We start from the raw sequence: 23,503 nt of genomic DNA, 5'->3' as shown, positions 1-23,503 counted from the left end.
GTGTTTTGGTGGTGGGATCAGCCAGCCCAGGGTCTTACTACCATCAAGCAACAAACATCAGGCCCAATCACTGCTTCAGCAGCTTACTGCCTGGTCTGCTGCCCATCTTCTGCCTGAGCTACTAGACAAGGCAGGGCTGTGGATGTGACACTAGCCCCACTGATCTGTAAAGCCCCACTGATGGTGGGGGGAAGTTTGGATTCTGCCCTTTTCTGTTTTATGGTCTAAAAATACCAACAAAACAGTTCTATAGCAAAATCAATATTTCCCCCACCTTTCAATTAACTTATTCATGAAAGTTATTAACTAAAATGAATGTTGAGGATTCCCTGTACTCTTGGTTCTATATGAGCAGCTGTTGTTAGCAGTATTTCCTGGGAAATCATTAGTCACACATTGCAGCTGACTCCTTTAGTTAAAGGTTGCTGAATCCTCCATATTGGAATTGCTATAAATAAGCCTGATTGCGCTTTACTTAAATGCCAGGCCTGGGCAATACAATCTATAACATCACATCATAGACTGGTTGGTTCCACACTTATTACCCCTTCACTTTCTACAGCTGCAAGTTGTATTTGGGCTGCATTTTTGTATTTCCAGTTGCACTAAACGTTGCACATCAGTAAAGACCGACACCTATTTGCAGGCTTTGTCTGACAAACCGGACCGTTCGATGGTCTGATCCTGTGATTGGCTGCATGAGCAAGCCAGTATTTAAAGTAAGTAAAACTTAGAATATGGGGTGTTGCACTGAAATGATTGGCTAACCCAGGATAGATGCACACTGTAGCTTAGTTGGTGCTCCTATGAGTTGATGGTGCTGCTACTACTACAAGTGTGGCATGCATGGTTTAAGTACTTCATGCAAAGTTTTTGCACAGAGCTGATATATGTGGGCAGAGGGTAAATAGAACTGGTGACCATTTCCCTTTGCAATAACCTAATGTCACTTTGTCAGCACTTCTTGCGTCTCAGATATTTGCCAGTTTCCTTTTGCAGCGTGACTGAAGGTGACACTCAGCGTAACAGGAAAAACTTGCCCCACTTGCAAGTGCAGGACTCCGCTCCCTGCAGTTTGCAACTGACCAATGACTTCACTTATTTATTTATGTAGTCAACTGATATATCACTTAATTTTGATTGTCGCTAAGTGGTGTACAAGTAACTCAGTACAATAATGATAAATACCAGGAGCAAGACTGTAGCAGCATATCATAGGACTAGGACCATGAGGTCAAAACAGTTTCCCACCACAGGTATGAAGTTTACGGCATGTAATGCCTTAAGAGAGAATATTATGAAAATGATATACAGGTGGTACATGACACCAGTCAAGCTTGCAAAAATCTATCATTTGCCCGATAATAAATGTTGGAAATGTAAAGAAACTGAAGGTACGTTCTTTCACCTTTGGTGGACGTGCCCAAGGATTAAGGCTTTCTGGGAGATGATTTATAATGAAATGAAAAAGGTATTTAAATATACCTTTCTGAAGAAACCAGAGGCCTTTCTCCTGGGCATGGTTGGCCAATTGGTGTTAAAGAAGGATAGAACTTTCTTTATGTATGCTACAACAGCAGCAAGGATACTTATTGCAAAACATTGGAAGACACAAGATTTACCCACTCTGGAAGAATGGCAGATGAAGGTGATGGACTACATGGAACTGGCGGAAATGATTGGCAGAATCCGAGACCAGGGAGAAGAGTCGGTGGAAGAAGATTGGAAGAAATTTAAAGATTATCTACAGAAATACTGCAAAATTAATGAATGTTAGAATGATGTTGGATTGAAGTTAAGTGGTTTTTAGCAGCAATATTATAAAGGAATATGTAAAAATGGATTGTTAACAGGTGATAACCTAAAGTTATAATATATTAAGATAAAAGATTAAGATAAAATTAAAGAGGGAAAGGATTTGCTGAATTAACTAAATGAATTGGAATGCAAAAAAGGGAGGTGTGAGGAGGTCAGGGAAACAAGTAAATGAAAGATAAGATATGGAAAGACTGATTTGTTTTTAACTGTTTTTACTTTGTATTTTCATTTTTTCCCCTTCTTTTACTTTTTTCTCTTATTTTTGTAATATGCTGAAACTTTAATAAATATCTTAAAAAAAAAACCAGTTTCCCAACACTACTGTCTGGACTAGGGGTAGACCTTCTCAATCCGGCCTGCGGACGGTCCGGGAATCTGTGTGTTTTTACATGAGGAGAATGTGTCCTTTTATTTAAAATGCATCTCTGGGTTATTTGTGGGGCCTGCCTGGTGTTTGTACATGAGTAGAATGTGTGCTTTTATTTAAAATGCATCTCTGAGTTATTTGTGGGGCATAGGAATTTGTTAAATTTTTTTCTTCAAAATATAGTCCAGCCCACGACATGGTCTGAGAGACGGTGGACCGGCCCACCGCTGAAAAAAGTTGCTGACCCCTGCTCTGGACAGAACCCTGTAGGCAAGAGTGAAGAAGCCACTGTAAAACAGTGCCCAATACCCAGCCCACAGAGCCAGTCCAGGATACCATGGTTAAGGGTACCAAAAGCCACAAGAGACTGAGAAGCAGACGCACAGATGCATTACCTCTGTCCTACTCTCAACACAGGTAACCCATCAGGGTGACCAATTAGGGCACAAGTGTCAGAAGTCTTCTGCTTCTGCTACTGCTCTCTCTTTTGCTATATTTGTATAAAAGCCAAGAGACTTTGAGATACTACCCATCCATTCTGGGCAAGACAAATAGAAGTGCAGTTGAAATTACGTTCATCTCAGGACACAGTTGACTAAGAGATTTGAACGTATAAGAAAGCTACTTTAAGGAAAAAAATCTGTAATGTACTCACAACATATTAAGTTTGTAACCTGCTGGATCATTAAAATCTTTGTTCGTGTGTATCCTGGGTCTTATTGTATAAGCACACCTTATATAGCAACGTAACATCCTTTATCTTGTTAAATATGGGTTTGCAGTCGATTTAACAGCTAATGTTTTATAATTTTAAAACAGAGAGAATAAACCATTTTGTAAAACTAGTAGTTTAGTCTCCAGTGACCAAGTAAATATTTCTTTCCACCTTCTGTTAGCTGGTTTTACAATCTTTATGTAGGTATGGAAACGACTTCTGTTAAGATTCCAAAATGTCATAAAAGGTAAAGTAAATAGTCATTAAAAAGAATCAAAGAATGCAACAACACCTGCCCATTTCATGAGCTGCAAGTGCTTGTCTGGAGTGGTGAACTGCCATTAAATGGTTGAAGGACATTACTGTGATTCTACTACTACTCAACAGAAATCTTCAAATACCGGTAAATGAATGGAAAACCAGAAGTGGTTCTTCTCTGGCTCAGATGATCTAGAATCATGGAGGATAAATTCTTTGATTACTTCCCTGGAGTATGGTGACCAGTTTAAAAATGGTCTGCAGAGACTGAACTCTGTTCAATCATCTGAACTTCTTCTATAGCAGTTGGCAACCTAGTTGAATAAGGCAAGGATGGAGAAACACCGAGAGGGGAAAAGTGGCCATTTTCAGTAGGGCAAGCAGTGTGTGACACTGGAGGTGGGATGGCCTTTTAAAACAAGGTGTGAGTACAGTGAGAAGGGAGTTCAGAAAGGCTCTGTTGAGCTAGCTTGTTGGTGTTAGCTTCTATGTTGTACCCACCTTTGCTATTCCTCCTTGTTAAGCTGCTTGCTGCTGCTGCTGTTTTAAAAAATACCCAGTGCCCCTTCAAACAGCATTTATTCAAACTTATCGCTCTTCCATTTCTCAGCTACCTCCTGTGAGAGGGATAAAGGATATGGAATCCTCCAATATTCTATAGTGCCTTTACAGACTGTACTTCACTCCTGGTACCATATGTTGTCTTCAACGTGAAGTTTCGGCTTCCACATAGTAAATTATTAACAGCCAAACACGCGTATATGGACAACACCCACTGCCTGAATTTAATCTTCTCTGACTGAACAAGCTGTCAGGCATGCTCTTAAAGATACAAGAGCATAGATCATCATGGGATGTGTGCACAAAGGGGGCTGCAGAATAGGAAAAAGGATGGGGCATGGCAATTTGGGGTAGTCTGTGTGCAAGAGAGAGTTGATAAAAGCAAGGAGGAGGGCAAGAGGGGTGAATGTGATAATGGGGTTTGTATGCAAAGGGGGCTGCAGAAAAAGAAAGCGGGGAGGCATGGAAATGGGGGTGAAGATGAAAGCAGGTGCATGAAAATGTCTGCAGAATATATTCAGCTGGGTTATTGTATTGGGCCCAGTGTATTACACCCTTTTAGGGTGTAAAGTAGAATTGCTGTGCCTTGGTTTTCAAATTGCTAGGCTTTTGGCTTTGGCCCAGAAAATTGTAAGCACATGGCCTTTTTATAGACAACTACAGGAAGTTTAAGATCCATTTCAGCACATTAATTTTCACTTGATATATAATGATGAGCACCCTGTGAAACCCGGGTTTTCTGCATTATAGCAACTGCTTTTAATTCCTGGGCTAAAGCAAATCTACACTGTGTGTCTAGAAAACTCTCTAGTCCAGAGTTTAATACCAGCACTCTAAATTTTCAGTGTATAAATATCTCTTTTTAATCAGCATGAAGTCTGGGGGGGAAATATTGTCTGCTATTGCTCATATGATGCCATAATCCATAGTAGGGCAACTTATTTAATTGCAGAAAATAATGAGCAATATATTGAGTTCTGCAGATTAATCAGGCTGAGGGCTGAGTAAGGGGCTTGCTCCTGAAACCATTAAGAGGGCATTATTATTAAAATGGTGTGTGGCAGCACCCAGGCTCTTCTAGGTGCTGTGAGGATTCAGATTACACTCAGGGATGACAGGATGAAGAAACATGCAGAACTCAACTACTCAATTAAAAATAATAATAAAATCTAGCCATCTTCTAGATCTCAAGTAAAAAAAGAGAGGGGGTAATTTAACAGTAGTGACACAAAGTTAAATCTAGTCATCCCTTTAATGCCCCTATGAAGTAGAAAAATCCCGAAACGTGCGTATTAATAGGACTTAATTGTCAGAAGTACAGATAGGCAGGCAGCAGATACCAGATAAAGAGCATGTGATCTTTAAAGTTAAAGCAGAGCCAGCAAAAGCCAAGGTTTTAATCCAGACTAATGAGTCCCCTTCTGTGACCTTGATCTGTAGCCAGCATGGGTCTCCTTAGCCAAAATGAAGGATAGTTCTTCAGTTCAACCAATTCTGAAGATGAGAACAGAATGCCAGAAGTCTGTGGCATCGGCTACCCTGGAAGAAAAGTTAAAAGCATTTGTTTACTATTATTGTTACATGTTAACTGTGGGCCAACTGTAGTTAAGCACTACAAGTACTGGGATAAAACAGGTGATAATGTAGATCCATGGGGTAGGTGGGATTCAGAGTTCCTGTAAATGGAATGTCACTCATGGGACATTTCCACCTGAGGGAGGGAGGGAAAGGTCAGTTTCATCAAATTCTCCTCCTTTCTACAGTGCTTTGTAGCACCTGAAAGTCCAGGGCATAGGAAACAGTCTTCTACTCAGACCATTGGGTCCATTTAGTCAAGTATTGGCTTACATGAATTTCAGAGGACGTTCCTAGTCCTACCTGGAGAGGCATGGGATTGAACCTGGGACTTTATGCATGCAAACAATGTGTTTTACTACTGAGCTATGGCCTGCCCCTGCTTGCACCATCTGAGAGGTGTATGTGCCAACCCGCTAGCAGGGATGCTCCTTGTGACCAAATTCTATGCTGCTTTCTTCTGGGAAAACTTTCCTCTAGATAATTTTGACTACAAATCCCATCAGCCCGTCAGATGGTAGTTGAGTCTGAAACATTTGGAGGGCACCAAATCTGGGATATAAACACTGCTGGAGAAGTTGCAAGCTGTGCTATTACATCAACAATATGCAAGAACCAACCAGAACAAAGTCCATATTTGAACAGAGTCTGCAAACTGACCACATGGCTACATCAGCTTAATTTTGTTCTTCATTCTCGTTACCCCCCCTGCTTTGTGTAAAAGCTTGTTTGATGAAGGGTACAGGAGAACTCAAAGGACTTCTGTGACATTCTGGTTGGTTAAAAAAAAAGATATTGTCCAATTGTAGGTTCTGAAGTACTTTTAAGTGTGTTGGTGTAACAAAAGCTTTGCACATGTGGCAGTGAGCATACTGTGCGTATCAAAATCTGTAGCTTTTGGATTGATGAGGACATGTGTAAAAAGTATAAAGCTGAGCAGCAGATGGATCAGGTGAACCAGAGCTGTTAAACCTAAGAGGCTGGCCAGAACACTTTCACCCTCATTCTCGGTACATCTCCTTCCCAACCCGCTTCAGATTTCCCGAGTTCACTGGCTTTCCCATCAATTCATCGGTATAAATTTATTCTTTTCCTTGGCTTATGCTCCCAAGTACCCTTTCTCCCCCTCCTTCCCCCCCCCCCCCAGGACACCCTAAGATTGCAATGCAGCTGCCCTTGTGCTTTCCCCCTTTCTCTGGGTAACAGAAAGGAGTAAGGTCATTTCAAACTCTGTTGATGCACCATCTAAAAACTGCCCGTGAAGAGGCTCAGCCTGCCCACTCTATTAATAAAGCACTGATTTAGTAATGCTAACTGTTCTCACCCTTCTCAACTGCAATACCTGTTTCAGAGTTTAAAGTCTGAAAGATACACATCTCCATCACTGTGGATGGCAAGAATGGATCCAAGCTGCATACAGCACAAGTGTAGGGTATACATTTCCAGGCTGTTTTTACACACACACACACACACACACACACACACACACACACACACACACACAGTGTCAGGAGAGCCACAGCAGAGAGTGACATCAACAGAGGTTAGCTCTTTTGTCATGTGCCTCTGTTGTGCATTTGCCGCTGCGCTCCTTGCAAGGAGAGTCCACGTCAGTCCATGTTATTGGATTCCTGTAAAGTCCACATGTATCAGAAAACAGTGCCTTCCACATGCACTCTCCACAGCGGTATTTCATGAAGTTTTGAGTTTGAAAAGTGAGACACGAAGATGACACAGTTGGGGAAAATGACCTGATGTTTGAAGACTCTACACAATCTACTTCTGAGCTGAAATGAGAATTTGCTGAAACAAAGTTATGTCCAGTTATATCAAAAGGAACTGTTCCAAAGTGAACTCACAGACCCATACTTTATATACAGTTTATTCCACTAGAGGTTGTAATTTTATACATAGTATAAAGGGGATCCTGGTAGCACAAGCATCCTTACTTTAGCATACTGCTTAAGAACCATTTTTTACATATTAAGTATTAGGTACCCTATCATTAAAACAATATCTAGAGATCTTGTAAAAAAACCAAACCAAAACCCTACATATAAATGGATGTTTATCATAAGCACAGTGCAAGAATGTTTTCATAATATTTGAATCACAATGAACAAAATGCTGTGATTTAAAACTAATTGAAAATTATGATGGCCCATGTGGCACCCAGCAGATGATGCTAATCACTAAAGCAGTATTAATTCCAGATAAAGATGACAAGGGGCTCATCATTAGGGTTCCAAAATAAACCTTTCATAATGGCCCAAAACTTTACAAAGCTCCCCATCTACCTCCCCATGGGTTGACCTATCCATTTAGTGAATGTGAAAAGGGTCAGAAACAACAGACCATTGGGGTGGAAACCAACTGGTGCCCTTACACTCAGGGAAGGGCTTTTGATCCAGCAGACATCTGCCACAATAGAATCCCACCACCACCAAATCATCCTTACACCATCTTATAGGTAAAGGTAAAGGACCCCTGGGTGGTTAAGTCCAGTTAAAGGCGACTATGGGGTTGCGGCACTCATCTCACTTCAGACCAAGGGAGCCAGCGTTTGTCCACAGACAACTTTCCAGGTCATGTGGCCAGCATGACTAAACCACTTCTGGTGCAATGGAACACCGTGACAAAGCCAGAGCTCACGGAAACGCTGTTTACCTTCCTGTGGCAGCGGTACCTATTTATCTACTTGCACTGGAATGCTTTCGAACTGCTAAATTGGCAGGAGCTGTAAAAGAGCAACGGGAGCTCATCCTGTCACGGGGATTCGAACCACCGACCTTCTAATCAGCATGCCCAAGAGGCTCAGTGGTTTAGACCACAGCAGCACCCACATCCCTATAACACCATCCTATACCCTGTTCTAGAGGGTTCCCCAACACTCTAGAGCTAATTTCAGGGGTCACTAGGGCGGGGGGGAGGGGGGTTAGCAGAAATTGCTTCTCCTCTTCCTTCTCCAACCAGAGGTGTCCACTGAATCACCATCCCTTCCACAAACATAAGGTCACTAAGTGAATTCCACCCATTATTGTTTTCTATTTCACCAGTTATGAATAGTGTTTAAACACTGAATTATCACTGCGCATGGAAGCAAATTCTGCCCAGGTCTGAGAATGAACAGGATGGAGTGTGGGGAGAGGATTCCTCAGTGCTTTAGCCAGGAGGCTTGATATCCCTCCTCCCCACGTTAAAATATATATTTATATATAAAAATACTGTGTTATAAACCATCTTCAAAGTGTACAAAATGACCATGGAAACCAAACCTCAATCATGTAAACAAATCAGCTCACAATTTCTTCATTTTCCCTTTATAGCATGGTGGTGGGGGAGGAGGAGGGGAATATCCCATTCAAAGGGGTGGCAAGTCTTCTTGAAAAGAACCACAACTTCACCAACACAAATAAAACATAGACTGCATTCATGGAGAGCATCTGATGCTTTTGTTTTTTATCTTCCTCTCCCTCAGAGTTCATGAATGTTTTGAGTTCAATAAATAGTACAAAAATAATCCTTTATTTAAAAAATCTTGAGATGCACTGTCCCAGGTCCCATACAGCAATTTGTAAGTGAAAGGAACGTTTTTTTTTCCTTTTAAAAAAAACACCAACAACCCACAAAAAAAGCCTCTCAACAAATGGAAAGCTCGTGGCAATGTCTATTTCTGGAACTGGCACTTTCTTTGTTTCTCGCTGCAAAGATTTCTGTTCTTCCAGTTAAGGAAATAAACTCTCTCTCTCTTTCTCTCTCTCCTTTGTCTGAGCACACTCTTTTCTTGGCTCAGACCAACAGGGTTCAAAAGGCTCCGTTTACTGTATAAACCTTCCTTCCTGTGTTTGGAGGCCGAACATTCCTACTATTCCATTTTATTGAATGTTATGGCAGGTTCATTCATCATGCTAATTTCTCTTCCACTTCAGAGCCAACCTTACATTTTGGAAATGTAAGGTTTTCATGTGAAACGAGTCCAGTGAAGTTAGTCAAAACCATGCCTCGTAACGGTATAAACGTCAAGTCTCCTCTCAGCTGCATTTTTTCCCTCCCAAGGCCAGAGGTCATTAGCATTCCGCATCAACAGTATGTACTGTGACCGCAGCCTGTAAGTGGTGACTGTGATGAAGTGCTGGGTGATGCAACCTGTAGTGGTGGAACTTGTGACTCAAGAGGGCAGCAGTCTGAGGAGGGGTATCCAGGTCTAAATCTTCATCATGATTGCCCACGTCTACACCAGCTGACAATGGGTCGTTATTGCAGGGAGGGTTTTCGCTGTCTTCCTGAGGACTCATAGTACTGTAGCCTGGAAAATATAAAGCCATATTGGTAAGAAGCGATGGCTGTATATAGGCAAACAACAACAACAAACTCAGAAATTTACACCACTAAAATAATGCACCCAAAACGCAGCAATCCTAAATGCCGCTTGGGTGTTGGTATTTACTATTTGTTAAATTTGTATGTCTCCCTGTACCCGCAGGTCTCAGGGCGGTTCACAAGATACAAATCTCCATATAAGAACACAAAATACATAATCAAAATAAGACAAAAACAACTCAATAACCCCCTTGTTTGCTTTCCTCCATACTCTCCCAGGTTTTTGCCTCCATAAAGCCTTGCACTGAAATTCCTGGTTTTCACACATGATTCAAATTTTCATTCGAAAAGGCAACTTTATAATTATACTGCTTTAACTTCTTTGTCCAAGGTGGTCAACAGATCACACTCATGTATGTTTGGGGAAGTATCCATGACAAATCAAATTGGTCTTCAGCCTGAGCAGAACCTGCCAGTTTTGTATGTCAACATAAGTTACCTCAGAGTGGACTCCTAGACAGTTGCTCTTCAGAAGTGTGGACCTAAACTAATCAGATGTCAACATAAAAGGAAGGAGGGAAAACAGCCATCACAAGTCCAGTAATCATAAAGATCTCCCTAACATGGCTACTCCATTTATCTTTTGTACTTAACCATTTGCAATGAAGTAAATGAGAACAAGCCCAGAGCTACAATACAGCAATACAAGGAACCTGTTTGGAGCCAGTATGATGTACTGAATCACTCTTTGGATAGAAGACCCATCGTTGCCTGAGCAAATGCAATTTGTTCAATACCGTAACTGAGACACAATGGCATTATCTCTAAGAAAACCAAACCAAAATAAATAACAATTTAAGATCCCCTATGGGATCTCATTTGTGTTTCCTTTTATCTGCACTGATGCTTTGGGGCATTTATCTGCCTTTCAGTTACTGGCAACATTGATTGGAACCAGCACCATTAAAATCCACAGTTTGAGGGGATATTTCAGCTAATCTGTCTGGCTGCACTTAAGTGAGCTTTTGAAGTCCGCTACAAAGAGAGAGAGAAAAGCCCTAAAGATGATGGGGGGGGGGAGGAGGAGAAGAGGGTGAGCAATGTCCAATAACATTGCCACCCAAAAATATATGGAAATGTACACATACTCTGTAAATATATGAACAGGCAAGAAATAGTTTTCAATAACAATACAATTTTTTAAAATAACAGTATTAGGCAAAGAAGGTGCAACGTATGCCTACTTGTTAGAAGTCTTCAGATTTTGTACTGCAAAATTTAATTGAGTGCAGTACCTTACAAATAAACTTGGACAGTGTGACATTTTGTACAAATCCGCGAGAAACAGTAATACACTCAACATGTAACAGGTCACTGGAATGAACTGGTCTTCCGCCTGCTTCCTAATAGTCCATGACCACGAAGCCACAAAAAGTGTTGCTCAATGGCCTGCTTACTCATTTATTTTTTAAAAGCTGTTTCTAGTTAAGCCAATCAGGCAAATATTTCCTCCAAAACTGTCAGCTTCTGACAGTCTCAAGGGCCACATAGAGGGGTCCGTATGGTGGCACCAGGCAACCAAGCTGGAGATTTTTCCATCCCTGCTTTATGGCATCAATACTGTAGGGTGATAAATGCAAGAAAGGCAAGGTTTATTTGCAACATTTGGAGACAGGGTGTCTTCCTGCTTGTGATTGTACTTACTGTTATGCGATATATCACTCTCTCTAGTTGTTCTAGACTTACTTGATTCTGCCTTGCTCCCCTTCAAACACAACACTACAATCTCCAACCCGTATTTAGTATTTTTGTTATGAAACAGCAGACACCTTAATATATCAGCATGCCTCTTTGGAACCATTTTTCACATACTGGGTTATGAAACACATCTCATTTTAAAGGGGAGTTATCTTTAGAAAAGCTAGTGGACACTATAAATTGTCTGAAGTAAGGAATTACAGAGATCCGTTTGGAAGGTGGACACTCTCTAATCTTGTGCCAGTCTCTCTGATTAAAAGGAAACAGGAGAAAGGGGAACGTCTGCCATGTAGATGCCCCAAGGATCCATTTCAGAGCAGCAAACAGGATGAGAAACGCAGATGACATGTTTACAGTCATAAAACGAGGCATCCCAAGTTGGACACACCCAAAGTCACAAGCTATTGTTCAAGGTCCTTGACTACTTTATGTTGTTTCTGGAAACAGACTAGTAAAAAGAAATTATGCAGTGTTTCAGGGCCACTAAACACACAGAATTTTTAGGGATAACCTTAAATACACCTAAATAAAAAAAGCAAAAGTATTGTGGCAGCTTTCACAAACTAATTATGGCATAAGCATTTATGGACCACTGTCCAAAAGCAGCTTGCCAGGTGGAGCACAGTTGCCAGGCTATTTTTCCCACTTGGTTGCTCTTGCTTACTGAGGGGGTGGGGTGAGGAAATGGGGAGATCAGCATGGTGCAAACACAGCAGCAGAGCCAATCTGGTGCTCATGTCAGCACATTTGCACTGTGGTGACCTCGCCGCCACCTCGCCATTCCTTCTCTCCTTCTCAGTATTTAGAAATGGTCCATCTGCTGGGAATTTAGTGTAGTGACTCAACCCTACCTGCCAAACCGCTTGTTACATTCCACTTCATTAGATGCATGAAGTTTTATTGTGAATTGCAGGGACGTGTACATGTGTGTGAGGCGAGAATTGTAAACGGTGAGGTCAGAGGAAAATGAAAGGCAGAAAGTGCATGGACAGCAATAGTTTCATAACTGACAGTGGTCATTCACAAAATAGTAGTTGGTGATAACACAAGGAGTCTGTCTGAGCATAAGCTACTGTTTTGTGATTTAGCACTAATCATGATGTAATAATCACTGTCTCTGAACTTTCTGTGTTTCATTTCCTTCTGACTTCATTGTTTCCCATCACCCTCAATAACTTATGTGTATGTGCACCTGTAACTCAGGATCTGGCTGCATACCTGTAACCAACTGAACCCACTGTATTATGGAAACACTCGTGTGGTAGTCCTCTCAAATACCTGAACTGCCTCAGAATACACACAGGGGATCAGAATTATACTTCCTATAGGATGTGAAATATACAACACAGGTTTACATTTCCCCCCCTTTCCCTTTTTATTTGGTCCAACGAACAAAACAGAACATGTTCTATATTTTTAAAAATGTGCTAAAAACATGTCTGTCTAACTAGTGTGGCATTGCCATGTTTCCTCTTTCAAATTCTGATTTTGTCCACCAGGCACTGATAAAATGTGCCACATTCTTTTACCAGACTATTATTGCCATTGTCATTATTTACCACTTTTTGCCTCCAACCCGCAAGCACTGAAGAGGCATATGGATTCGAATACCTAGCAACAGTATATTGTTGAAAGCACAGAGACAGATGATATCTTTACCCTTGCTTGGTGGTGGGTAACTTTGGAAGTAAGTGAAAAGTGCTAGCACTCGTGTGATACAGTCTTTCCCCATGACTGTACCACCTTGGCATTTACTGGTTTCCCTTCTTAGGTTAGACTTCTTCCTGAAACACATACTTTCCAGGTAGGCACAGATTATAGTTGGGGGAACACAATCAAATACACAAGTGCCTTGTGTGTGTTCTGAGATGTGTATTCTGATTCTTAATAAGCTCTTCATTTCATGTACCGCATGGAGATGTTGTCATCTAGAAACATTCAAGGACTCCAAGAAATAAAATACAAACACAGTCCTCTCCCTGTCCCCACATTTAGCAACATAACATATCCGTATTTATAGTAAAAGTGACACGAAGATACAGCTGACAACGCTGGCAGAAACACTCGCTAAACTTATATTAATCCTCTTAGTGGACTCATCAACTTGATACAGGTTTGAAGACTTAGAAGCAGCTGCTCACTCTTGCTAGCTATTTCTCATAGGTCAATTATGTGGCAAAACCCATAGCCCAGCAACCAAGGGAATGCCAGAAAACCCAAATGCTATCAGAATAAACATCTTCCCTACCTATAGCCATATATGGTTGTATAGAATCAATATATTTTCTTGTGTGTCGCATGTTCTTTGCTCAAATATAATGCACGGCAGGAAGCCAAGACAGCATTCAACTTTTTTTTTAAACAAAAATCTAACAAAAGCTTAATTTAACCCAGCTACCAGGAGGCCCATGTTGCTAGAAATTAAAGGCTGTTTTTATAAAACTTGCGCAGTTCATTTCAAACGACACAAAGGAATGAAGAGTTTCTCCTCTTTTCTGAAGAATTTGAAAGACGTCAGGACCAGCAGGAGGCGAAAGGGGGAGGGAGTGTGAGATTAGTGGTGTCCTGTGCCTCTTGGAATGCTGAGAGGTTATGTAATAATGCTGGTGCTATCCATACGATTAAGATACTGAGCACAGACTTAAGCTAAAGGATTCGTGTTGGAAGATCACCCTGACAAAAATAGCTTCCAACGCTGGATAAAGTCTTGCCCTGGAATGGGAAAGTGTCAAAATTGTTTTCAAGTATGGAAGAAACAAGGAGCGGCGTTGGGAACGATCTGTTTGATGATTTGTCCGCAATGCCGCCAAGAGGCAGAAGTAAGATGAGCGCATAATACAGACGTCAGCAACTTCCAAAGTCTTACCATGATCGCTTTCTGTTCCTGAGCGTCCCCAGTAGCGGCGTCTACGTTCTGGGCTGTGCGCATGGCGCTCAATAACTGCTGCTATAAACCGGGTGTTGCTGACTAGAAGTGAGCCGAATAAGAAGGGGGGAGGAGGGAGAAAAAAGTTTACACTGAGCACACATTCTCAAATAAAGCATCCGTTTAGAAAAGATTTTATGAAAGAGATCATTATAAGGTTGCTGTGGAATTCCAATATTGACCAAACTCCCCCCTCCCTTTAAAAAAATCTGTTGTTGTACTTTATATGCCCAGTGGAATTCATAATAGGAGCCATCTTCAGCCTTCGTCTGAACACATGAGGGTTAAAACTGTGTAGAGGGATGAGGGCACATTGATCACATTTCTGAATCTCACAACAAGGAGAGTAGCTGCTGGTTTTTTGTCGCAGGGTCAGCACTGTGTGTGCCTCATGACAAATCTGGAAGCAAATTATACCCACACCTGTCTTTAAGGCACCTTAAGTTACAGCGTTCGCTGCAAAAAATACCAGTGGCAGCTAAAACCTGGCAAGGCAACCACAGGAACCTGTAGAATAATAGCTGTGATTCAGTCTGCTACATTTATATCTAGGTTTCAGGCTCCTTGAAAGCTAGCAAGTCTAATTTAGATTCTGGGAGGTGACTTGGTGTCTGACGGCAGGCATACCGTCAGTGAGGGCACAGAAATCAGCAAGTTAAGATCAACTGCGGTTCATGAGCTGTTTGAACTAAGGGCTGCATTTATATTTGCCAGATTGTGTAAGATCTTTGAAAGAATGTAAGGAGGCAGGAGGTGGAGTGATACAATGAACAGAATGTTGGCCCAGCTTCAAATCACTGTTCAGCCAGTGGGTGGCTTTAGGGCAAGTCAATAATTTTCTATTGTTGCCTCCAGTCTGTAAGCAGGAAAATACTGCAGTGTCACTCGCAGGGTTGATGCGAGAATGATTGGGACCCAAAACCGTAAGGCAGTTGCGTCATCCTGATGGTGATAGATGCTATGTGTTGGAAAGGCGTGCAGAAGAAACAGCACCAAGCCTCATCCCATAGTGTTCCCCACCTGCAACGACAGTGTGACTGCTTCATACTTACTGATTCCTCTGTCTTCGTGACTGTCGTCATCCCTCTCGTCCCTCTCATTCTCCAGGTTGGACATGCGGACTGACATCTCTACACACCATTACAAACAGAGAAATTGCAGCTGTTAAGGGTGAAGATGTTGCATTAGCCTGCAAAAGTGCCCATCTTTGGAAATGGCCGTGAGATGCCCCCCTTTTTTCCTGAGAACAAGAGATCTGAGGTCCAGAAGCCTCACAGCCAACCATTTTAATATTTTGGTTAAAACTATGGACAGCAAGTTCCAAAAGGGCACGTACCAATATTGAAACCAATATTGAAATATTGAAAACAAATTTGCTAACCTCTTGTTTCTCTTTCTTGAGCCACTTCAACAACAGTTAGTCACAAACTATGGGTGACTTATTATGACTTAATTACTACTGAAGCAGTTGCCTATTAAAATTGCTATCATGAAACTCAAATTTTTCAACAACAGCACCCTTAAAAAATATTTTGATTATCATGCTCATAGGGTCAGTTGTGAGTGCGCTAGCATAACAACCGTTCATATTTGTCAGATAATGGGCTTCCTACAGTCTATGTTCAAAAGGCTCTGGTTATGCTCTTAAGTTTTTTTATTGAATGGTGACTGTTTCTTAATTCCTGTGATTGCTTGTCCAGGACTAGCACACTGGCCGTCAACATTCACGGGGCACACTATTTAGTTTAATTTTAGGAAACGTTATAATAAAATGAGGAATAATGTGCTTGTTTTTTCATTTCATAAAGAGAAATTCCCTAATACCGGATACCCTTTCTCATTTGTGTTTCTGGTATACAGTGGTGCCCCGCAAGACGAATGCCTCGCAAGACAAAAAACTCGCTAGACGAAAGGTTTTTCCATTCGCGATTTGCCTCGCAAGACGAATTTCCCCTATGGGCTTGCTTCGCAAGATGAAAACGTCTCGCGACTTTTTTTTCTTTGACTAAAAACAAAGACATGTTTTGTTTATAAAGTTAATTTATTTTCCCTTAAATTTTTGAACTGCTCTTTACAGTATGTGTGACTTTAAAGAGCAGTTAATAAACTGTTGTTGTACCAAATTTGGCTTTGTTTGGACTTTTTTTGACCATAGGAACGCATTAATTGATTTTCAATGCATTCCTATGGGATTTCGTGCTTCGCAAGACGAAAAATTCGCTAAACAACAAAAATTGCGGAATGAATTAATTTCGTCTTGCGGGGCACCACTGTATGTCATCTTCTGTTCAGTTGGAACAGAAGAAAACGTCTAGGAAAAAAGAACTTCGGAAGCAGGAGGCATTCAAAAGTATCATGACACCATAACGCACGCATATTTATGCTGAAATCATTCACATCAGTAATGGTCAGGAGTCTAGACAGGAATGTAGAATCCTAAACTCTAAAATGAGAAATTGTATTTGCAAGAACCTAGAAAGAGGTGTGTTGCTATGTTTTTAAGGTCATTTATCTAGAACAGTCCAGCTTTAAATTCTGCATCCAGCAGAGGGCAGCAGGGCCCATTCTATGTCACAGCAGATAATGTAAAGTGAACATTCTGAGACGCATGATTACAATAAACCTTGGATTATCAGGAAAAGTGCTAGGGCAACCCTCAAAGTAAGTTGTTTCAGCTGTTGTGGCCAGAAACTCTTTGAACAATTTGCATACTCTCTGCAACCCCCACCCTCCACAAAATAGTGGTGTTTTTGTTTTTTTGTTTTTAAAAAGTTCTTACCTTGTGCGGCAAGTGGGGACATGTGCTGGTGGCTTCTGCGGTGAATCTGATGACGATAGGCATAGACTGCCAGAACTAGCACCATTATGCATCCCATAATACCTCCAGCAACAGGACCAACTGGAGCACTTTTAATCATATTTAAAGCTATCACCTCATCTCCTTTATTTCAGAGGGGGAGGGGGAAAAAATAAAGCTTATGTAAATGCTTTACAAAAAGTTCAAACCACCCGAAATGTAAATTAGAAGCGAAAGAGAAAATCACAACAATTACTGTATAATACAGTCGTACCTTGGTTGACGAATGCATTAGCAGTCAAATGTTTTGGCTCCCGAATGCCGCAAACTTGGAAGTGAGTGTTCCAGTTTGCGAACGTTCTTTTGGAAGCCGAACATCTGGCAGGGCTTCTGCGGCTTCTGATTGGCTGCAGGAAGCTCCTGCAGCCAACTGGAAGCTGCGCCTTGGAAGTAAAACGTTTTGGAAGTCAAACAGACCTCTGGAACAGCTTCCGTTCGGCTTCCAAGGTATGACTATACTGATTGCATAGAGAAACTCCCAAAATTAAAAAGTATCAGCCTTTAAAGGGACACACTGTAAGAATACAAATCTGTTGACTATTCAAGGTAACACGCACACAAGAGCGATATGCTGGAAGATTGGTACGAATGGATGCAAAATTCCCCGTTCAAGTTTGTTTGTTTGTTTTTTCTTAAAATATTTCTATACTGCCATATCATAAGATGTATCAAGGCGTTATATAGTATAAAACATAAAGCATCATTTTAAATATGTAAAAAAATAATACAGATATTCATCCAGGTGACTGACCAATCAAAAATAAATCAGGTGCAAAGGCCCCTCAGCACAAAAAAGATGCCTGGAAGTCAAGTGTTAGGATGCTTGCCAAATCTCTGCTTCAAGAGAGTTCCATGGTATGAGAACGACAGCACTAAATGTCCAAATTATCGTTGAGGCCAAGTTGGTCTCTGTAACATGGGGAGCCACTAACAACTCTCCTCTGGATGATCTCTGTGATCATACATATAAAGGTTCAGGTGACTTTTCAGGGTATCCTGGGCCCAATTGTTCAGGGCTTTGTCAACAACTTTGTCCTCAAAGTGTCTGGCAAGCTGCTCACAGGTAGTCACCGGGCACTCCAGGGATCCATCCCCTAAATCTGGGGTAATGAGTCTCTGGACCACATGAAACAATTCTGCCAACCTTGAGGATGCAATGCTTGCAATACAGTATGGGTTGTTTCCTGCCTTCACTGCCACATGACAGGCACGATTATGTGTCCTTAACACATCCTTTGTCCACTTTGGAAAGAGATTTCCACCACTTGCGCCCCAGTGCTTGCCCAGCCTGCTTCATCAACCGCAGCTTCTCAGAGTACCAGGGAGCAATGTGATCAACAAACACGCCGACAATGGCACTTCATCTTACAGTGTGCAATGGCTGAAAATGCAGGGGAAAGCCCCAAGATATTCTGTCGTAAGGATGTTCCAAGTGACTTGTACAATCTGTCCAGGTTTGACTATATGACAGATGTGAATGCATTAAATACACTGATGTTTGTCCACCATGACCATCCTTACCAATGGCTCCCATGTCATCCACGTAAGGGCTTTTGGCACCCACAATTCCACCAAAGCATTCCTTCTGAGGAGCGCAGTAGGATCTATCTAAATGGGTCTTTCCATCGCTGTCTACCATACACCACTCACAGTCCAAGACACCAAAGCAATCCCTGGAAGACAAGGAAATGGCAGTGAGGATTATTAGAACTCTGCTGTCCCAAATCTCAGAAAACATACTACTGAAACTGTTCTCGACCCCCACCCCCCAAAGTTAAAGGTGCAACTTCCCTTAAAAGTGAAGCAAGACCATTTTGTTGCGGCGGCATGTTACACTAAGCTTGTATAAGGCCACCTCCCCTCATTTCCCAGTGTCGCTGATTTTAAGTCAAGGGCAGTGTTGTGACAAGGCCCACTATGAAATTCAATCATGATTTGCTGTTACCGCACTACAGGTGTTTTATTTTAGATTCACTCGTGTTTGTGTGTGTGTATGGAAAACCCATGAACTTCACCTGCTCTCCATCCTTTGATTGCACCGTGTATTAATACATTGAGGAAGAGCATCTTGTAGACTGGGATCGACTGCAATAAATGTCATAGGTTCTTGATGGACTTCACAACTAGGATTTCTAAAGTTTGGGAAAAGCACAGGGGGGGAAATCAGTTACTAAGAGTTATGAGAAAATGTCCTCCGATTTAGAACGTATAGTACACTGTGCACCTATCAGCAAATTATAACGCACGCACATGTGTTGTGAACTTCACCGGGGGGAAAAAATCATTATTGTGCTAGTCCTAACTTACCTGCTTTCTGCATTGGTAAGGTTGCCAGTACACTCATTAACCTCTAGGGGGCACTCACAAGGACATTCACATTCGTTCTGCTCCATTCTTCAGGAAGGAAAGAAAGAACAAATGAGACAATGCTTATTAGAATCACATTTATTTCAGAAAGAAAGAAAGAAAGAAAGAAAGAAAGAAAGAAAGAAAGAAAGAAAGAAAGATGTCTGCGAGTCTCTTATCCTGGGTCAAATCTCTCTTTCACATGCACACTTTAACACTGAAAGTCCACTTGGGCAAAGATGTCATATACAGTGCTACCTCGGGTTACAGACGCTTCAGATTACAAGCTCCGCTCACCCAGAAATAGTACCTCGAGTTAAGAACTTTTCTTCAGGATGAGAAAAGAAATTGTGTGCCGGTGGTGCGGCAGCAGCGGGAGGCTCCATTAGCTAAAGTGGTGCTTCAGGTTAAGAACAGTTTCAGGTTAAGAACAGACCTCCAGAACGAATTAAGTTTTTAACCTGAGGTACCACTGTACTGCAGAATATCTCATAGTTTCAGTGCACTCTGTGTTGTACTGAGCATATTGCCGATGCAACTGCAAGACAAAGGGCCCTGCTGGCTCAGATCAAAGGGCTATCCAGACCAGCATTCTGCTTCCCACAGTGGCCAACCAGATGCCCCAAACCCTTCTCCAGCTGTTGTTTCCCGTGGCCTGGTATCCTAAACTCTGCTGCCTCTGATTCTGGAGGAAGCACTCCATCATCTTGACTAATAAGGATATCCCCCCATGAATTTGCCTAATTTCCTCTTACAGCCATGCAAGTTGGTGGCTGTTAATTACATTTTGCGGTAGTAAATTCCAGAATTTTATTGTGTGCTGAATGAAAAACTACTTCCTTTTCTCTGTCCTGAATCTTCCACCAATCGGCATCATTAGATAACCCAGGTTCTAGTATTATATGTATGTGTGTGTGAGAGAGAAAGAAAGTTTAGAAAGCCTCTTTATAAAAAGACAAATAAGGGAAATTTATAGAATTATGCTTCATGTGGAAAACAGTACTTCCACACGAGGCACAATGTCAGAAGTTTCAATTAATACTCCTCCTCATTTGCCTTCTTCTAAAGCAGCTCCAAATGTTTCTGCCTAAGGAAACCCCTTAATTACCGCATTTTTCAGTCTATAAGACGCCCCCATGTATAAGACACACCTTATTTTGGGGGACTCCAATTTAAGAAAATGGGGGGGGGATGTAGCCGTGTATAAGATGCCCACAGTTTTTTGACATTATTTTTTAGGGGGGAAACCTAGTCTTATACACGGAAAAATACGGTATTTTGGTTGCCCTTTTCTGCACCTTTTCCAGCTATCCAGTTACCATTTTTTAGTTGTGGCAACTAGATGTGTACACAGTATTCCAAGTATAGTTGCACCAGAGGTTATAGATAATCTGGCTGCATAAGGCAAAATCAACCTGTTAAGTGAAGACTCAAAACAGAACAGCTATTAAATGATAGATACAAATAAATAAAACGTATGGAAACATCTTAATTTCATCAACCCTCAGAAACACATGAAGTTTTACGCCGAATGAGCATTTTTCTCTGAGTTAACTAGTAGCCAGGTAGGTTAATTCACACAGTTAATGTGTAGAAGATTAAAGAATACTAACAACCAGTTTCGTTCAAGAGAGCTTTTCACATGGCTGTTGGCTGCGGCAAGGATTTCTGTAGTGCAAAAATGGAAAGCATCACAGGAACTGAACTTCTTTATTATGGTACAAAACTGTATGGAACTTAGCAAGTAACTCACAATCTGAAATCCAGAAAACTTCTGGCAGGATTTGAGTAATGCTTGTAATGTACGAAAAGCTATGGTAAAAACGGATTATTTTTAAAAAATAGAGAAAATAAGGGAAGCAGTTGAAAAAAGATTGATAATGGTAACCATGGAAGGGCGAAGGGGAGTCAAATGATTCAGGAAATCCTAAATGATGATACTGATGTTTAATGTTTGAATTTAAATTTGCAATGTAAAACTTAATAAAAATATATTTTAAAAAAGAAAAGAAATCCAGAACACTTCTACCCCATTGGTGGAATTTTATTTCATATGCAATGAATACATATAATTCTTTCTACAATTACCAGTGTGTGAAATTTTGTCATGACAATGGTGCCTTATACACTGTTATTACTTATCTGTGTATCACCTATGTGGTTTGTTCTGTGGCTTTTTGTGTGTGTGTGTGTGTGTGTGTGTGCGCGCGTTTTGTTTCTTTTGCTACAAAATTCTCTCTCTCACACAACACTAATGATAGAGCCTGAATACTCAGAAGGTATCAGGGACAGGTAGGAATTCATAGGCACTAAGGAAGTTATGCTGATGTTAGAACCAAACTCTGCTTCATATTAAGATGCAAATCTCATTCCTACAAGATCACAATGCTGACCCAGAGACTATACTCCCAAATTCCTCTGGAGTGTGCAAATATGTAGCAGTAAAGGGGAAAGCCTGGTTTCTTCCACAAGCAACTGAGTCTTGCCCAGCAGGAAGCAGAGCTCTGATGTGGCAATCCAGTGGCTACCTGCCCAGCGGGCAAGATTAAGTAGATGGCATTCCTGTTCCTTTGATGCAACAGGTGGGAATTCTATCTCCACAGTCAATATGACTAGGCTGCAGCTTTCGATGCTCAGGCAGGTGCAACAGTAAAGGTGCCATCATTTCTTATATACATAGTTAGAGGGAATAGCAGCCACTGCTACTTTGGAAGGAAGAGGGAGACACAGCGACCAGGTATCCAGGGATGCCTTTGCTTGTGTTTCAACAGATGCCTCAAACATGAGGCATTTAAAATATTACAGTGCACAAAAATAAGAAGTGTGCAAAGCTTTTTACATAAACAAGATTTAAAATACTCCTCTGCAATTCACACATGGTTCATTCAATGATTTTTTTTTAATGCACATTAGCTAAGGCCTCCACTTTGGATAAATCTAATCCAATCACTATAGCAGATGTAAAAAAAAATTCTCTTACCTGTGACAGTTCAGACAGAGCCTATCTACCATACTGCATGCACAGAAGGCGAGCGAGTCACACGTTTCATTTACGATTCCAACAAAGGCATTGGTTCCAGGTATCCTTGTCAGCCTGTATTTGGAACAGTGGCTGCCATGCACGAGATTTGTCAGATCACCCTAAAGGAGAGGAAAACGCATCAGACATATGGCAGGGAACATGTCTCCTGGTGAGGTGAAGTGTTACTACTACCACAAATGTTTCTGAAACAAAAAAGTCACGCTGCAATGAAAACCTACAGTGTTCCCTCTACTTAGGGTTGCGTAGTTCTTGTTACCGGCGCAGGGAAAGTGCTGCCAACACACAAAGCCCCCTTTACATGCCACAAAGGGGTTGTTAAGGGATACACTTCTTGAAGATTTCCTCACTCACCAATATACCACCGGTTAGTAAAGAAGACACCTGGAGTGTCTTCCTTGACTTCTTATAGAAAGGTTAAACAGGAGGTGGAAACAGAATCCACAATATCAAAATCTTTTGTTTCCTGGGTATTCATTTTAACCCTAAGTTGATTCCCACCCCCAGCCCCTGTGGACTCAGTTTATACTATTTCCTCAGTTATCATGAAGGAATTTAAAGTATCCACCCAGCACCAAACTAGTTATCAGAACCCACCATTCATTTTAATAATTTAAAAAAGGGTTATTATAAGCAAAACCAAATAATGCAGTTTCTTTTTGAGAGCTGAGTTCAGTGGTGGCTAGACCTTGGGGGGTGACCTAGGGGGGCACTGGAGGCTGGACCAGTTTGGTCTGGCTTTCTCCTCAACCTGCTTCCTTGCAAAGCTACTGTGGACGCTTAAGCCGTGAATCTAACTGAACTCAACCCTGTGAGGGAGGTTAGGCTGAGAGACTCCTCCTCCTCCTCAAGTTCAACCCCGCCCTGCCCCCACCAACCTAGGAGGGCAAGGATGATGGTTGGACCTGCTAGCCACAGTGATGCTTGTGATTGACTGGGCTGTTCACAACTGTGATTGGCTA

At 41.5% G+C, this 23,503-nt stretch overlaps 1 protein-coding gene across 3 annotated transcripts in view; it reads right to left on the bottom strand.

The window, feature by feature from the left end:
* Nucleotides 1-7,160: 7,160 nt before the first annotated feature.
* Nucleotides 7,161-23,503, bottom strand: part of CACHD1 (cache domain containing 1) — a 122,196-nt gene continuing 105,853 nt past the window's right edge. For 2 of the 3 annotated variants that reach the window (XM_083510255.1, XM_083510256.1), the window contains exons 20-27: nucleotides 22,482-22,642; nucleotides 19,463-19,549; nucleotides 19,171-19,287; nucleotides 18,677-18,828; nucleotides 17,078-17,239; nucleotides 15,351-15,428; nucleotides 14,239-14,340; nucleotides 7,161-9,600 (exon numbers count right to left, since the gene is read on the bottom strand). In XM_083510255.1, coding sequence (XP_083366381.1) covers nucleotides 9,362-9,600; nucleotides 14,239-14,340; nucleotides 15,351-15,428; nucleotides 17,078-17,239; nucleotides 18,677-18,828; nucleotides 19,171-19,287; nucleotides 19,463-19,549; nucleotides 22,482-22,642 — 1,098 coding nt within the window. In that variant the 3' untranslated portion in view covers nucleotides 7,161-9,361. Of the gene's footprint in view, nucleotides 9,601-14,238; nucleotides 14,341-15,350; nucleotides 16,148-16,569; nucleotides 17,240-18,676; nucleotides 18,829-19,170; nucleotides 19,288-19,462; nucleotides 19,550-22,481; nucleotides 22,643-23,503 lie in introns of all 3 variants that reach the window. The other variant, XR_014527731.1, reaches the window with a different exon arrangement.

Source organism: Podarcis liolepis (assembly GCF_965112155.1).
Source record: "Podarcis liolepis genome assembly, chromosome: 6".
Taxonomy (NCBI): domain Eukaryota; kingdom Metazoa; phylum Chordata; class Lepidosauria; order Squamata; family Lacertidae; genus Podarcis; species Podarcis liolepis.
Note: the sequence above shows the minus strand (reverse complement) of the source record. Positions and strands in the feature narration are given on the sequence as shown.